The sequence below is a fragment of the Pyrgilauda ruficollis genome, unplaced genomic scaffold (assembly GCF_017590135.1).
Source record: "Pyrgilauda ruficollis isolate IOZ18807 unplaced genomic scaffold, ASM1759013v1 scaffold1, whole genome shotgun sequence".
Taxonomy (NCBI): domain Eukaryota; kingdom Metazoa; phylum Chordata; class Aves; order Passeriformes; family Passeridae; genus Pyrgilauda; species Pyrgilauda ruficollis.
Window position 1 is genome coordinate 23,527,791 of NW_024508100.1, and position 19,120 is coordinate 23,546,910.

At 34.0% G+C, this 19,120-nt stretch overlaps 1 protein-coding gene across 2 annotated transcripts in view; it reads right to left on the minus strand.

Moving 5' to 3' along the window:
• SGCZ (sarcoglycan zeta) overlaps positions 1-15,864 on the minus strand; it is a 171,611-nt gene extending 155,747 nt beyond the window's left edge. For both annotated transcript variants that reach the window (XM_041490283.1, XM_041490274.1), the window contains exon 1: positions 15,670-15,864. In XM_041490283.1, coding sequence (XP_041346217.1) covers positions 15,670-15,864 — 195 coding nt within the window. The remainder of the gene's footprint in view (positions 1-15,669) is intronic.
• Between the last annotated feature and the right edge of the window lie 3,256 nt (positions 15,865-19,120).

Sequence of the window (19,120 nt, forward strand, 5' to 3'; positions counted from 1 at the left end):
ACATTTTTTTCTTGAGTCTCATTTCCTTTTCTTTCCTTTCCAAAGCTATATATTTAAAAAGCTGAGTTCCATAATTAAGTTGATTACTATCAGAAAAGCTTTTCTTAATAACAATGTTTATTTAAAGACAATCTATTATGAGCAAGAATGACAAAATCCAGGAAAAAAAAATAGATATTTCCTGGTGGGATTTCACAAGGGTAGAGGGGTAGAATCATCTCCCTCAAACCACTGGCATAATTTCTTTTCATGCAGCTCAAGATACAGTTGGGTCTCTGAGCTGCACCCTGATGGGTCATGTCAAGCTTCTCATCCACCAGAATCCCCACATCCTTCTCAGGACTGCTCTCATTCAAGTTGGTTTTCCAAAAACTTCTATTTAGAAGTAATAATCATTAATATTCTCAGCTAGACAACTGCAAAGAGTGCTAAAAAATCAAACTCTGATTTTCAGAGTAGCTGTTCAATGATTTATTCAGAAGACTAGAATACTTCTTTGCAATATATGAGATCTGCTAGTGCTGTCACCATTTTAATTTTGGTGATCTAAAAATTATGTATTGTTTTTCATTTTTAAAACTTATTGCTGCCTGCAGCTAATACATCAGTTAGCTAAGAAACCTCTTTTATATGAAACATAAATGGGTTTTTTTCTTTATTTCAATTTTTCCATCTCATAATTCTTTTTTAATCTCATAATTTTACCATCTTTGTCTAGTCTTTTCTTTTGCCTCCTATTTCTTCTTCCCTTGCCTATAGTTCCTTTCCTGTACACCTTTAAGCTTTCACTTCGCAGCATGAGAAAATTCAAATTTATGCAACCAATTCTGAAGTATAGCTATATGAATAATTCCACTCACATAAAACAGGAGTAGTTGAAGCATTTTATTTTGTGGGGTTTCTGTCCTCATGCTCATCACTGAAGTGTGAGTACATTAAAGTAACATGCAAGTAATATCAGTTTCATTGAGATAACCACATGGGGTGATTTGATAACCACGAGTGACAGTGATGAAGAAAATGGATGGGGAAAAAATAGGAACAGAGTTAGCACTTGGTCCAGAGGAGAGGCACCAAGTTGATCAGAGGGATGGAATACCTCTCCTAAGAGCAAAGGCTGAGAGAATTGGGATTGTTCAGCCTGGAAAAGGGAAGACTTTAGGAAGACCTAAGTGCATCCTTCCAGTATCTGAAGGGAACTTATAAGAAAGATGGAAAGAAAGTATTTACAAAAGTGTGCAGTGAAAGAACAAAGGGAAGTGGGTTCAAATTGAAGGAGAGTAGATTTAGATTAGATATTAGGGGAAAACTCTTTACTGTGAGGGCGGTGAGGCACTGGAACAGGTTGCCCAGAGAAACTGTAAATGTCTCATCCCTGTTCAAGGCTGGGTTGGATGGTGCTTTGAGCTGATCTAACTGAATGTGCCCCTGCCCAAGGCAGTGGGGCTGGAACTAGATGATCAAGGTCCCCTTCTAACACAAACCATTCTATGATTCTATGATGATTCTGAGGTTCATTTATAAAAGTGAAATAAGGAAAAATAGTTTTATATTATGTCTTTAACTGAAGAGTCATGAAGTTTTTGCTGATTTGTGTACTTTATATACCTAAGAAGTCTGCTTTTATACTGGTATATAGATTTGTTTTGCTTTCCCAGGAGATTTAATCAAAAACAGGAGAATTTTTGAGCACTTAATATAAAGACAATTTTTTTTTCAAATAATAAAAAAATACTTACTGAAAATATGCAAGGCTTTTCTGCTTTAACTTTACATTAAATTTAAATTGGAAAGGTTGTTTTGTCTCTTACACTGAGTGTTTTTTAGTTTCTAGGTAGTTTTAGAAAATACCTCCTCAGATATCAATAATATTGCCACCATACCTCTAACATGCTGTGTGTTGATCAGAGATTATGGCATTTTTCATTTCCTTCATCTGACAGTCAAATAAAAACTGCCATTCTATTAAAAATAATTGGAGGTGCACATCAAATATTTTTAGTTTCAAAACTAACTATGGAAAATATTCTAGCATGCTGTGATGGTACTCCATTTCAAAAGGATTAATCATCCAAAATCACATGGTCAAAGTCAAGCAAAATGCTCATTATATGACTTTTCTGTAGCTAGATCCTAAAGTATATTCAAATCTGAATATGTGGACATATATTCCACATATTCAGTTCTGGCAATCCTTGCTTGTACATTGGCTTGATCAAGGTCAGAGGGCAAGCAGCAGATGAATATTAAAATGCAGCCAGCATAAGAAAGGCAGTCTATGATTCACATGGGTAGCCATACACACGTGTGTTTCATACACACACATGGAAACACAAGGCATACACCAGAATGGAACAGACCCACAATGAGTTCTAGGAAGATGGAGATAGCTTAAACATGCTTCTGCTTCTTTAAATTGTTGTCATAAACAGCAATTAAGAAATAAAAAAAAGTAAATCTAAATTATCTCAGCTACCCATATAGTGGCTGCTTCCTTGCAGGTTTTGCAGAGGGACAGAGAAACAGATCTGAGAATAAGCACAGAAAGTAATCTAGGTATATGGATTATATGGGTTCTTTTTTTAGTAATTTGAAGTGAGCTTCATCCATTCTAGTAAACTGAAAAAACATTTATAAAAGAACACGTATAACATTTTGTTTGACAAATTTATGTAAGTGTAACATTGTGTTGCCTAAGATATTATCTGAAGCCAAGGGCAAAAACTGAAACAACTGATCAATGTTTTCTATTCAATACATTCTGATGCGGTTTTTGTCAGAATTTATACAATCAATATAAACTTATATTTGTAAACGTGAAGGAATAAAACCCTTTGAAATTCTAACTTGTAAAATATCCTAAATGCATTTATAAGCTGTTATTCCAATAGCTTGCACAGTTCTTTTTACCATCTCTTCAGATTGTCTTAAACTGTTGGAAAAATTATATGAAAGCAGACATTGCTTGGAAATCGTTTAGTCAACTAAATCACACTTTCATGACAGAGAGCAATAACTTACAGAGCCAAATCCAGAATTTAGTTTGACAAATCAGTTTAGTTTTGTTTTGTGGTGCTGCAACACTGCTACTCAGCCTACCCCTTTATTTTTTCTTCTATTTATGGGAGGAAGTAAATATTTTAAATAATTTCCAATTTCCTGGGATTAGGACTAAACCACTTAGTTCTATTGACTTAATGTGATCCTTAATTTTCTGTTTTGACTGCATATTGTGATGCATTGAAATACAAAATACAAACCACTGGTTTATCGATATAATGGATAAACTGAGAATCATGTCTTCAGCCCTGCTTTCAAAAAATCATGAGAATGGCCATTCTGGGTGAGACCAAAAGCTAACCCCAATGTCTCATTTCCAATAGCATCAGACACACAAATATTAAAATAGGATATTCAGATCCAGGAATTGATATTTTTTTGGGTACATTTTCCTGCCACGCATTTATCCATTAAATCCTCAAACATCCATCAATTTTTTAACATCCACATCATGGGGTGAAGTTCTCCACAGAGTAACTACAGATGATGCTGTCAGAGTAACACTTTTCCCCAACTTTTAACAACTCCTCTCCATCCAAGTGGCTACCCACCACAGAATGTTCCTTCTGTGGCCTGTCTCTCCTCTATAGCTGGCACATGTCTACTATATGGACACCTCTTCCTGACTGCCTTATTTTCCTGGACTCACCCTGGAATTGGTACTTCTAATCATCAGTAAATAAAAAGGAAGGAGAAGGACTTTTATGTCTCACATACACCTCTAATGAACAATTCCTGACCTTCACTGTCCTGCCCAGTCTCATAAATTCTTTGTTTGCATACTTTATTGCTCCACCTTCATGAGAATCAATACTTCCAGCACTATATTTTGAGATTTTAGAGCCTGCATGAGCATACTGCTCTTCCACACCCTTTATAACAGACTATTTGTTAATTTATTTATTTAGTTAGTTTATGTAGCTGTTATTACCCAGCATACTACGCGTATGTACTATACACAACAAATACTGTGCTTGATAAGGAAATATTTCACATAGAATGGATCTGGAGGGCATCTTACACCACCACCAACAAGCATAAAGCTGTGCAGGATGGTATATTTCAAATAACATACATGCCGTTAAGGTCGACTTCCAGTTACTTTTGAAAACCCAGCCATTAACTGCTAACCTGACAGTTGAATCTTTTAGATTGTGTGTATAAAAATAATACCAAGTGTTAAAGCATACAAAAAAAACACAGAACTGTGAAAAAGTTTATAGAAATACTTCTAACCACATTCAATATAGTGCACTACCAGGTAGTGAGAGGTTTTAATACCCAGTAAACTAAAAGCTGACAAGTAAGATTTCGGAAATGTTCTCTGTAATACAGAAGGATTATTTGATGTAAAAGAATTATTCAGCAATATCTTTTTGTGTGTGCAAATTTATACTATGTTAGCTTACTGAATATTCAGTATAACTGTACCAATAATTTTCAGTTAACTAGAAAAGAGTGTTGTGAAATATTTACATGACTGGACTGCTTCGATGGACTCCTCAGATGTCAACAAATAGTAATTGTCTGCAGAATATTTTAGCAGAGCTTATACCTTTGAGAACCTGTGATTATACTGTACCCTACTGTAAAACCTATACTTATTTTCATTTTGATTAAGGCAGTGGTTTAAGTGTGCTCAGAATATTTAAAAATGGGTAAAAATTATCAGGTGTTTTATTATTTTACTTTTACTTTACATATGACTCAACTTTATATATGACTATACCTGAACCTTAGGGTATCTGAAGTAATTTTATTCACACACACCATGAATCCAAAATCCATTAATGTTTCCCTTCAGACTACAAAAACTAATTTTTTATTTGTACAGTAATAAATGCCCTTATCCGCCATTGAATTCTATTTTCTTGAAAGTAAATGTGTTAACCTTCAGCAAGCTCCAGGTTACAGCTTTATTAAACCTTGAAACAGAAGTATAAGGGTCCTTCGACAGTTAGACAAAAGCTCAGATAACAATTCATAACAGGATATTTATTTTTCCACAGTTCATATTAAGAACTGCAGACCATGACACTCATGCTTAATATAAAAAGTGACGTGAGATTTTAGAGCAAGCATATTCCCCCACAGTTTTATACCTGCCACAGACTTGGTGTTGCCATACTCTTTGATGTTTTTTCCCTGTCCAACAGGTCCTCCTTAGGTGCCACAAAAGAGTGTGACCTTTTTGCAATCACAACAAAAGGATTTCCATAGTACCATCCTGTAGATAAGATTTAATCTAAATAATTTTGCAAATAATTAATGAAGTTTGAAAGTACGAGCAAGATAACACAGAAAAAAAAAATCTGTAAAAACCCTCAGGAAATTCAAATATAAATAGTTTACATGCCCCTTGAGAAAAAATAAGTTTGGATGTTTATATACACATAAACCTATATCAATCAGTCTGAGGAACAAACCCACAAGCAAATTGTTGGCATAATACATTTTTATTCTGAATTGACTACTGTAAAAAATGAACACATTTTTAATAGTGATTATCATATTTTGGTAAATAAATAACAATGTTAGAATATGTGACAAAAACTATTTAAAATGTGTCTTTCATATTGCTTGTTCAGCCAATAAAACTAATATAGATATTTGTCTCCTCAGATACTTCTATGTAGCATGACCTGAACCTGAAAGACGACTGATAAGAATTGTATATTCCTGAACACAATGAAGGAAATGAGAAAGCTCCATCTCTAAAAGATGGAAGAATGATTTGAAGATGATCAAGTATATATTTTTTAATTTCTATCTTTATATATGCTTTCATCTACCTTTACTATTAAAGTATCATCTCAACTGAGGAGAGTATGATAGCAATTTTGATTTTAGTTTTATAAAAAGAATTGCTTGTCATTTTTTTGACTTGTGCCATCCCAGTATATGAGTTAATATATAAGTTAATATATATTAATTCCTATCGTATTATTATAATACTTATTCCAATTTTAGCTTTTTGTTGATGTAGACAGAAACCTGTTACCCTCTTGCAAATCTTTGCTGTTGTAAAACTGAGCCTTGAAGATAAAAAGAAACATAAACACAGTAATTAGAAATTTCTCTTTGGGGAAACATTTCTTGATGTTGCTCTACTGTATAAATAGATGTCAATGACGTGAGAGGAAAGGAAGATCTATAACTAAAAAAAATTGTATAGATAGTGATTTTGTATCACAAAAATCCTGATTTCATTATTAGAGACACTAAAATATGTATCTGGGGTTTTTGGGGGTTTTGTTTTGCAATATACCGTAAGCTCAAAACTCGTAAGGTTTTGCACAAGGCTGTACACAACTTGTTGTACTTAACTGAGTGCCACAGAAAAATAATGTGCTCCTCACATTATTGATGGGCACTGATGTGACAGACAGGGGATGCACCGTGCTGCCTGAATAACAAATCATTGGCCAAGCTCTGACGCACCAGGCTTCTCCAGAAAAGGCATTTAGATTATGATTAAGAGGTTTAGGACTGGGTATTAACATTGACTTCTATTTTGTGGTATTTCCACTACTTCTGCATTGTCTCTGGCAGTACCATTTATCATGTGCTTTTACTGAATTTCGTGATTTCCATTACTTGATTGTACCTAGCAGTAGTAAAATATGTTTTCCAGGCCTAGAAATGATACCTCCATCAGTGTTGTATCTTTTGGGTAAGTCTTGAAAATTTTTCTCCTTGTTGGCTGCAGGACAGACAAACCCCTTATTCACATTTTTTATTAAAAAATCTCCTTGCTTCTGCATCAGTGAAAGATTTGATTCATCATTTAATCCTGTCTGGGATTCCAACCACACATTTAATATCCTGACTTATAAGAGAGAAGAGGAAATACTCTGCCATGTAAGACATTTATCACTACATATTCTATCTTATCTTCCTGTTTCTTTTTTTTATTATAATTCTTAAATGTGCTAGGTCTAATTTAGGCTAGATTTACATAAGTACATTCTGCTCTTGTACTTAATACACAGACTTGTATTTATTTCAAGATGGAAGGTTCGTACAAATAAAAGCAGGATTCCAAGCAGAGAATGTAATTCTTTACTGCACTCTTTACTGAGATAAGTCATTCCAATAAAAGAAAGGAAATACGAATCACACATTTCATTATTCCTACAGACTGTTGGTGCTTTTAAGTAACTAAAGTTTGTTCAAGTGGTTTGATATTGCTCTAATCCTGCTAAATAAACTTACAAAATATTACTGCTTGGCCTGAACTATAAAATTAACTCCGATTCAGTTGCTCCACTTAAGACAAACATGCTGATGCATTAGCCTTCTTTTCTTTTTATGACTTTCTGTTGATTATTTTCATGAACCCTGGTATACAAAATTAATTTATTCCACCTTTTTCCCCCTCATTAAAAATGACTGTACACCAAAAACATTCTTCAAATATCTGCTATTCAAACTATGCACTTGGACAAATATAAGTGTCAGAACTATCTTACTCCATAAACCTTGAAGAATTCAAAAATATATTTATATAATATTCTCTTGAAAATCTCATTTTCTATAAACACTAATGTCATGCTAGAATACACTCAGAAAGGAAACAAAAAGCCTTCAATGGAAATTAAGTTAATTCCATTTTCATGAAAGCAAATATTTGAAAAAAATTCTGAGATACTTGTTCCAGCCTATTTACGCAGTGAATGATTAAGAATAAGCTGTCTAGTAAACACTGCTCACTCAGCTTGAGCACGTGATTATTTCAGAGAAGGTGAATGCTGGCAAGCTGAATAGATGCATATATACACACACATGTCTATACATGGATACACACATTTTCAGCTAACCTATTACACGTATTTAAACTGTTGTTGCTGGCACATTTTTACAAGACTTTCTGAGGTGCAGTGTATTTGCTTCCTTGTTCTACTGGGAACTCTGCTAGTACTCTGTCATTAAATCTGAATGACCAAACAAATATAAAAATGAGAAAATAATTTTATCCCATTCCTCCTTCATGCGAGATCATTGGTTAAAAATAAATCCCAAAATACAAGACATACCATCTCAGAAATAAATAATTTAAGATCTGCATTCAGCCACACAGAATAAATAATGTAACCTGCACATTAAGCAAGGGAGTCAATGTTTGCTGAGAAGTGCTATTAAATAGGATTGTTTTAAACAATACCTTCCCACTTTTTACTGAAAGATATCTTTCCATGAGAGTTCCAGTACTATATAATACCTAAGAAAATACATTTAACAGTGGCTTGACTGTTCATGCAAGCTGTTGCCTTATGTATCACAAACGTGACATCAGATTAGTCACCTTTCCCCTGTGACACAACAGATTTTGTATTAATTACTGTACAGTCAATAAACCTACACCGTGCTTACACTGACACTGATTTTTTTCCTCCCCATAAGGACTAGGAAAAGAGGTATACAATACAGGAGGTACACATACAAGATGAGACAAAAAAAGTGATTTAGCAGAATGGTATTAAAAATACTCAAATTGAGTTTTTCATTGTGCTCAGGAGAGCAAATATATGAAATGCTCAAAAGAGAGTAGGAATAAATCAGTTCATTCTTGCCTGTGGCACTGAAAATGAAAGAGGACATGAATTGTACAAAATACCCTCCAGCTCTCTAAAGTTGTGCTTTTCCATGAATGTTAAAAAATGGGATAAAAAATTCCAAGCAAAATTAACTCATAGCAAGATTAATTTGCTGACATTCTATGAGTAAGTTGTTGAATTATTCACAGAGCTGACAGGTTCATTCAAGAAGATGGCATTTCTGATTTCCAGTGCACCATAAGGATATGTGAACATAGCCAGTTATATAAATAAGACTTTGTGCATACCTGTATACATGTCCATGTGCAGACATCTGGTTTCTAATATTTACTTTAGCTGAAGATTTTCTAAACATTTCTCCAAATAATTTAAAAGTCAAAATTTTAAAAGAATTCTAAATCTGTGCAGAAAATACTCCTGAGGAATACACAGCCACTTCATTGGAATTTTCAATAAAATTTGTTACAAGGTTGATATGTAATGTTTGACATTAAGAAATTGTAAGAGAGATGCCACGTATCTATCAAAAGGAAATGGCAGAAATTATAAGGACTAATAACCTACAGGTAAAACACTCAGCTGGAATGTGATCTACATTAGGGACAATTGGAGCCTTGGTCTCTCATACCTTGACTAAGTCTCATGCTCATTAAAAGTTAATTATATTGCCTGCTCTGGACTGGAACTTTGTCACTATAGCAAAAAGGAAACAAGAGTTTTCTCACATTCATCCCAAAACAGAACACCATGTTCTTGAAACATAAAACACTGATGGATCTAGAGAAATAATTTTCTATGTAGTTAATAAGATAAAAAAGTTTTAAAAATTAGATAATTTACAGTTTTTAAAAATTTATTGACAATAAATTATTGCCATTGAAGTAAACTGAACCTGCAGATGTGACAATGTATTTATTAAATATACGTCAACTGCTTCTATTAGTATTTATTCAAAACCTAAAAGCAAACTGCTGCCTTTGTCAAACAAAGGAAGTTTTCTATTTGCTAAATGACAAAATTTTTTTTGAGATAAGTTCAATTACGAAACTTCATAACTTTGAAATGCCAACCTGCTACGAATTGGACATGTCTCAAAGATTGTCTAAGAAATGGGAAACACCCTTGCCCTAGTTTTACTTGAAATTGTATTAGTTATTATATACTATCTTCATCACATAGCTAAGCAGAACCAACTGAACTGATAACCAAATACTGTTTTGACCATCAAATAAGGACGTATGAGTGGCCAAAGAATATTAGAAACATAACTTCTCATATCACTGTCATGCTTGTTGAGAAATGAATAATTTCTATTACAGAATAGTTTCACAAACAGACTTAGTTTTCCTCAGTATGCCAAGACAGTTTGGTCTACATCTAGATAAAAGTATTGAACAGAGCTGATTTAGTTCTGTACCACTAAACATTTAGGCATCAAATTATAACCTTAGTGTAGCAATTGTAATTCTAAAGAAATTATGAGTGTTGTCTCCATACTGGATATTAAGATCAGAAGCGTGTGTGTGTCCCAACACAGAGAGTTAAATATTTGGAAGATTTCCACATTCTTGCACATTAACAAAAACCCAGGAAAATACTGTTTACTGGTCTCCATAAGTAATCTTACAATTTCAATTACAATTCAGATTTGGATTTTTGCAGATCTGAAAGTTTCAAATTGTAAAACTGAAACTTGTAAAGGAATATAGGTATAAACTATTATGATGGAAATGGAGGGCAATTAAAGTTTACCTAATTCTGCCTTATATATGCTGTCACATAAGAAAGAAATCATGTTTACTTGGCTTTTAAAGATGCAATTAGGAATTAAATATGGAATAGGTGGAATTCAGGCAGACATTCCCCCTGCAAATTAGCTGCTGTCCATACAACTTGAATCCAGAGCTAGGCAGCCTGCAAAGAGAGTATACTCAGTTGGGAGCACGAAGCACAAGTGTTCTAGCCAGGAAACTCAAACTGCTCTTTACACCCTGCTTATGTCTGAGGCTAAAGCATTCTTCAAAGTCTCTGGAGAAATAAACCGTCTCTACCCAGATAAGTTGTCTGGGCCCTGATCTTAAAAGTAATTCCCATGGTAGTACTGGCAAGAGGAGTTTAACATGGATCAACACAGACAACATTGTGTCATGACAGCAGTCAGAACTGCCTGCAACACTGCAGCTACAGCAAGAGAAAGCATCTGAAGTAGGTGGCTGCATGTTCACAGGGGATCACAAAATGTCTTTTCATATATGGATTCCTAGGGGTAATCAGAATACGAAGACACACAAAACCAGATGTACAACCAAAACCAGTAAAATAACTTGGTGCTATGTGGCTGCTACAGGACACAAAAAGAGATCTAAGAACCACATGAGCATTTTTTCTAACAGTACCATTTTTTAAGCTTTAGTAAACCCCACACATCAGTGCCATGTAATAAGCAAAGGAACAACATAACATTAAATAAGTGATTTTTTTGTGAACATATGAGAAAATGTATAAAAGAAGTATAAACGTATAAATGCTTCCTCCACCAAGAGCTGGACCTGTGCTTCTATGCTAACATGGATTACTCCATGTTATTTCAAAATGTCAAATCCCAACAATAAGAGGAATGCTTTGAATTCCCTTTTTTAAAGCTAATTTGAAATACATGCCGAAAACTTTCAGTCATGAAATACCAATGCACTGGTATTTGGTTAGTAACAAAAATATATAGTAAATCTCTTTTAAAAAGTAATTATGCAGATTGACAGTGTCAATATGCCTTATTCATTAACAGCTATATAAAGAATAAATTATATAAAATTATCATTCTGTTGAGGTAAAAATAACTTAAAGATGATACAAAATAAAACAAATTATTGGAGAATAATAATAAAGTGATTAGATCTTTAAAAAAAATCAGCTAATTACTTATGCTTTAGTCCATGTAAATACAAGCTGACAAGAATGCAGACACAGTAAAAAATATTTATTTCTTTGCAAGCCTTTAAAATTCACATATATTACATATATGAAAAAAAATCAGGATGTTCTAAACACAAAACCATTAATATTTTACCCCTTGGCTCTGGTACCAGCTCATGACTTGAGTGTCCATCCTTCCTGTAATCCCTAGTATAGTAACTGTACAGACAGCAAAAAGTGACTAACAGCTCTGAGCTTCATTAAACTCATACAACACAGACTAAGTGAGAGGTAATTACATCCTGATGGAAAGTGAAAGAAACATTTCCATGGGGTAGCCTGTGAACCATGCCAAGGGTAATACAAAGAGAGGAAATATAAGTGTTCCATGAAACCCAAGTCCCCTAAGGCTATTATTTTATATACTGATAAAATTTACAGATTTTAGTTCCTGGCTTGATTTTTCCAAGATATTTTGCACGTCTCCTTTGAAAATCAGACCTTCAAGATCATCTAGTCCAACCATCCCCTCAGTACTTCCATGACCACCCCTGAACCATACAGATGCTCTTTCATCACTTCCAGAAATGATGACTTCACACATTGGCTGGGAAACTTATTTCCATGTATAGCTACTTTTTCAGTGAAAAAAAATATGTAATCTGAACCTCCCCCAGCACAGCTTAAGGCCATTTCTTCTCATCCATTCATTTGAGACATGGCAGAAGAAAATTACCCCCATCTCACTACATCCTCCTTTCAGGCAGTTGTAGAGAGTGATGAGGTTTCCCCCTTAGCCTCTCCTTCTCCAGGCTAAACATCCCCAGCTCCCTCAGCCATTCCTCATAAGACATATTTTCTAGACCATTTGCCAGTTCTGTTGCCTGTCTCCAGACATGCACCTCAATGTCCTTCTAGAAGTGAGGGGCCCAAAACTGAACACGGTGCTTGAGGTGCGACCTCACCAGTGCAAAGTAAGGCGGGATAATCATGTCCCAAGTCCTGCTGGCCGCTGTTCTTGCTACAGGCCAAGATGCCATTGGCCTCCTTGGCCACATCTTTCTAAAAAGATAATTGAACAGTGAGATAATAAAGCTCAACTAGATATTAAAGGACAGTAAGACTAAGCTACCAGTGGGAAAATATCTTAAAAAAATTATTCCTTCATCTATAACTCCTCCAGCTAATATTTCCGCTACACAGATAGTAATCACCTTCAGTTTTGCTCATCTGATATGTGTTATATATCAGGGAAATTATTTGTAACTTTCAAGTTAATTTCAATTATTTGTTACCTTTCAAGTTTTTTACCTTGACCTTTTACACTGGAAGAAGAGATTGTATCCCTGAACATTTCTCTTTTTCCTAGCCACATTACATAATCTGATAAAAGGAGGCTTGCACACCTTGCCTGTACTATGCTTTTACATGATTGCAAAGAAACATTTTTTAAAATTACTTCTTTGATAAGGTATTCAACATTTATCCATAAGAAAATTCATATCAGTTGCCTGTCTTACTGTGAGATTAATGCTTTACACAGACTTCTTTGATAAGGTATTCAACATTTATCCATAAGAAAAATTCATATTAGTTGCCTGTTTTACTGTGAGATTAATGCTTTACACAAGACCCTATTTTTTACACTCTGACTATAAAAAGAACATGGGAGAACTGCTCAGATTCAGAATATGACTTTTATGTGCAAGGTCAGTGTATTCAGAAAACTTTTCCAACCAGAAACTTGATCGCAGGAAGGCTTTTATTATGCCAAATTGTCAGTGGCTGTAACTTTACCGTTAAAAATAGAAAGGTAACAGCTAATACAAATTAACAGTGTTGCAATCATCAGACAGCAGTGACCAACCATGACCTGCCTCTTCCTGACCCCTTGAAATGCTGGAATTACTATTGTCTATAGAAAGCTCAACACTGACTTATGCTAGAGCAGGAAATATTTTAAAATAATGTCAAAATGTCAAAGCAGTCCAATTTCAGCAATTACTTTTATCATGGCTATATTCCTCTTTTGTGCAAACACTCTTGAGGTTTCTAGCTGCACTTATGATATCCTATCACTCTCCAGTTATACAAATTATATTTCTTCGTTTTTATCTATCTGTACACATATACACACACATGGAATAAATATATATATCTATTTCAAAGCCATTTCCTTTTAAAAGACATGAACTTCAGGTTCATAAACTAAATTTTTTTTTCTGTCAAACACCTGCCCCTAAGAATGTGACTCTTTCAGGCTTAATACAAATTTCCCACTCTTGCTCAAATGTGTGTGCGAGGACATGAGCATGAAGATGTTACTCAACTTTTAACATGACAATTTTCTTGCAATCTTCTAGCATACAGAGATTCCAATGTGAGTACTAACTACTCAAAGTAGAAGACTACCTTCCATTCCATGAGTCTGCAGAAATAAATTAATTCGTCAGCACATAATTTAAAAATGTATTTGAATATGGTCAAGGAGAAGGTGTTTATTATAAGTGCTGCAACAATCTGTTTGTTTTCTGCACTAGATTCCTGCACTGATTTAGTAATTCACCATAAACTTTTAACTTTCCAACACACTTTAACATGCAGGAAAGAAAAATATTTCAAAATTTCTCTTTTTGTTTTGTTTTAAAAAACGGCATGATCAATTTCGAAAATATTTAAACTGGATAGTGTTTGCATAGTGTTATAACAGCTTGTAGTGTGGATGGACAAACAATCCCTAGATATGGAAACAGTACCTTAAAATATTCTATTGGAATGCAATCTTCTGCACAGAGAAAAATTCTGTGCTTTTTAAAAGCTATACTTTAAAATTGTTTGAAGAGTTATGCCTAAATATTTTTCCAGTACAAATGAATAATTATTCTAATAAGCAAAAACATATATGGGTGTCCTATTTTAAAAGCACATTGTGCTAAAAAAAAAAAAAAAAAAAACCACAAAAAAAACCCACCAAAAAAAGAACAAAAAAAAGAACAAAAAAAAAAAGCCCCCTCTTAAAAAAGGCAATCTTCCAAAAGATTCTCACAAACTTTTCTATACACAAACATTAAAGTCATTCAGTGGTCAAAATATGGATTCAGCAAGTTCACCCACTAGTGGAAACTCAGAAGAATAAATGTATTTGCACAATATGTCTCACCAGACAACAGTTTCAGATAATCCAATGTATTACAGATCATCAACAGATATAGAAGGATTTTAGACGCAGGTTTTATGCTGTTTTGCTGGCTATTCTTTTATTTCTGATAAACTAATAAAGAAGAGAAATGTGCTGTGACATAGGAATTGGAATTTTATAACTAAATACATCAAAATATGGATTATGAAGGTTAAAATCCAGAGAGGAAGACTGCACTGATCCTAGCAGAAACACTGCTGTTTTAAATTGTGTGGAGTCCTGTCTTTTCTTTTGATATACAAAAAGTCACTACTCTGCTGCCAGCCAGTGCACATTCCCACCACAGTTTCCACTGAACACAGATGTGCTTTCAAGTGTACATCTGAAATACTTTGCTGATATTAAAGATTCCAGGCAGAAATTGACTCATTAAAGCATGTGTCTTTTAGACTCACCTAGCAGCCTCATCAACACCAAAATTGCTACTTTAAGTTCTGGGTGAAACACAGTCCAAATTGCCAGTAAGCTTTAAAAAAATACAAAGAGCAAAAAAAAAAAAAACCAAAAAAAACAAATTACCAAAAAAACCCAAGCACCTATACATTGATATGACCAATCAAGTTCCCTCCTAAGAGAAATACTATACAGAACAGATATAATAAACTGCTCTTGCTTGTTATTTAGTGGTGGCAAGAAATCAAAATATGCTTGGAGTAGTCATAATGACACTTGATTTGGGGAAACAAAAAAATCTAAGATGCAGATATAATTTCAGAAGATATGCTTTTTAACCAAAATCCTCAGAATACATAGGGCACTAGTCCATCACTGCAGAATATATATAAAAAGTATAAATATCTGAACCAACATTCAAATAAGTGCATATGTTTTTTCCTCCAAAATGATACGATTTTTATATAACATGATAAAGGAAAAAGAAAATAACCTAGAATTTAGTACTTGAAGAAATGAGGTACAGAAAGTTACTGTAATACTTACCACTGTGAAATTCATAACCTTCAAAATCCATATTGTCATTGCTAAATTAACAATCATGGTAACCAACAGCAGAAGGACAAAGAAGTATAAGCACCTCTTTCGCCATCCATAAATCCCTACTGGGTAAAACTGAGGATGTTCAGTCCTTGGAAGGCTGTTCTGTTGTGTTGCTAATATATACTGCTCTCGTGTCATCTGGAAAAGAAAGATGTAAGCATAAGTAAGGAAATGAGAGGTCTGTTTTTCGCATGTAATATTACATGAAAATTATCTCAGAATGTAAAGAAAATCAGTTTCTGTGAGCACAGGAGGGATACATTCACCTAGCATTAGTCACATCAATGTTATTTGTACTGGGCATCTAGTATGAATTTGATGGATTCTTTGAATTTAAAGTAAACCTTTGGTTTCTATTTCAAATTAGATTTGAATTTCAAATTTATCAACAAGAAACTATTAGAAATATAAAAGTAACCCATGCATGTATTTTACACTCTAATTCTTAATGATTTTTTATTGTCTTTTATGAGATCATTTAGAAAAATATGGTTCTGGAGAAAGAGAGTCATGTACCTTTTCTTTTGTACTGGTTTTGGCTGAGGTAAAAGCAATTTTCACATAGCTTGGAGCCAGTACACTCTTTTGTACAAATAGAAGAAAAATCTCATCTTTTTAAAATATATCTTTCATAAATGAAGCTTTCAGTCTTTTATTTTACTTAGCAAATTGAATTAATAATTGATGCTATTATACATCCTCCTTATTTTACAAAAAAAAAAAATTCTTTTGCCATTTAAGAGATGGATACAATTATTATCTTTGAATTCCTGAACTAGTTTAAATTCTTCTCACACACAAGCAAGCAGTAACCATTTGGAAACTGCTTAAAGAACTTTCTATTAATACTTCCTTAAAACAAAAGTATTTATGCCATTTAATAAGAAACTGTTTCATTTTTTTTTTCCTCCACAATTGTCTTTTACAGGTGTTCATATTCAGCTGTCACATTGCCTTTAGACCAGAAGGTATTAAATTTTCCCTGTGATTTAAAAATTAAATTAAAGCCGTATCATTCTGTTTATGCATGAGTCCTTTCCATAATATGCCCATTAGAAATGTTATTTTAGTAGGCTTTGTGCTCAGGAGGAAGAAGACAATACAAAACAAAACACGAAAATACAAAACAAACAAACACAAATTCAACAAACTTATAAACCAGATAAAACAGTCAATTTTGAGCTTAAAAGCTGCCTTTCTTTTGACTAAAAAAAAGTAAAAATGCACAAAAATGAGTCAGTCGATCCAACGAGAAATAAAAACCAGATTACATTCATTTGAAGGATCAAAGAAGTGTTGATTTTATATTTTTAAAATGTGAAGCTCAAAAATGTTTATGTAATTATCTGTGTTGCTAGATATTTATCCAAATCAACACTCTTTAGGTTTCACCATTCTTCTAGTGAATGAGATATTAATGGAATAAATTATCTCACAGTGAATAATTAGAGCCATAAGTCATAGAACACACAGTCCATATTGTGACAGTATATATATCACTGAAATAAGTCAAGTCAGAAATAAAGAATTTAATAAGCAGATTTTAAGTAAGTTAGCAAACAGGCATTTTGTCTTTTTTTTTTTTTTTTCCCAATAATGATTTCTTCTCTTTGCCCTCAATTTCAATTAAATGCAATGTTTAGTGGCTTATTTATGTGGCGAATTTTACAAGCAAAGTTTCCATCAATGACATTTCTCAATCCTCCCAAAACAAGGTATGGCCAGGTTTTAAGACCTTGCATCATCTTTTATCATATGCTGGCAGTTTTCATCCTAATTGTGTGAAAATGCCTTATAAATCCAGAAACTGAGTACACAAATAGGTTAATCAGCTTCCTCCTTATAATGATTTTCTACACATTTATTTAGCCAACCATTGTAACAAAAAATGCAATGTATGATTAAACTTTCAGATTAAAAGTAACTGGTTAATTCTACACAGTTTCCATTTTCTTGATTTAACGTTATATATTACCTATGAAAAAAAAAATTCATTAGAAATAACTGGAAAGTCAACTTTCAGACCATGACAATGTCAGAAGTAGCACTATTCCTAAAACTGTGAACATAGTCCCATGGAACAGACCTTTGCAACGCAATCATTAAATACAATGACATTTTATTCCATCACCACAGCCAGGCACCACTCAGTTCCCTCTGTATACTGTTCAACTCTGTGAGCCTTGGTGAAGCAAGCTCTGCACCTGCAGCTCATGGAGAGGCATAGGGGAGGAGAAATCCACACCACAGCCTGTGGAAGATCCCATGTTGGAATAGCCTGAGAGGTGAGAGTTTGAGAGCCCATGCTGAAACAGGAGCCTGTCTGGACTTGAGAACCCATGGAAAGGAGCCCATACCTTCTGGAACATAACACTACTCCTAGACATTTTCATTACTGATTGATTCTCTGCATATTATTCCTTTAATTCATAGAAAGAATGAAAACATAAAGGTAATTTAAAATATAAATTCAGAGTATAACAGCATCTATACCCAATATTCATTTGAGTTGATAAGGAATTGGATGAGCTGTAGAGCTTCAGATGCAGGAATGATAGCTAGCAAGGAAAATTCATCATACCATCATTTAAAGGGACAAAAATCAAAAAAGCAATCTGGTCATGACTAGCCATATTTCAAAACATCATAGAGATGATTCACCTGAACCAGCTAGCTCTCCCCACTCTCCCTGAAAGTAACACAGCCTCTTGGCCAGCAGCTAATGCTGTGGAGATCTCTCTTTGCATGACACTACAGCAGGCCATTCATTTTCCCTCCCCTCACACAGTATGTGGCATTAAGCTTACAGCAGAAAATAATGTTATTGGTTTCTTTGTAGACTTTATCTGAAAGTTTACCCTACTGCATCACACAGAGCAGGAAGTGCTATAAGAACCATAGCACTTGTGTAGCAAATACACAAATGTTACATCCCCACATGGACTATAAAATCAAGACTTGGGATGAAATCAAGAAGCTCATTATTAAAACAAATATGAAGATGGCAAGTAAGTGAGTTGTATCTTTTGAAAAAGCCCGATGCATAAACTGATTAATTTTCTTAGAAAGAATTTAAAATGCTTGCTGTGACTTTCAGTATGTGCTGAAGCAGATTAATTGTTCCTTCTCTTTCGCAGGTGTTTGGTAATCTAGAACTCTTCCAAAATTAACAGAAAAGTATTGTATTATCTTGATTTCGTTGGGATTATATCAACTATGACTTGATTGACAAGGTAGTAGAGCTGCATTCTTAGAGAATTAAATATTGGAGGGAGAGAGCAACTTCCTCTGAAATTTTTATATGGGCTACACCTGACACCTGCTAAGTCTTCTCCTTTTGGCATTAGCCATTCAAGCCTTTCAAAGGCAGCCAAAACTGTGTCAGCAACTGACC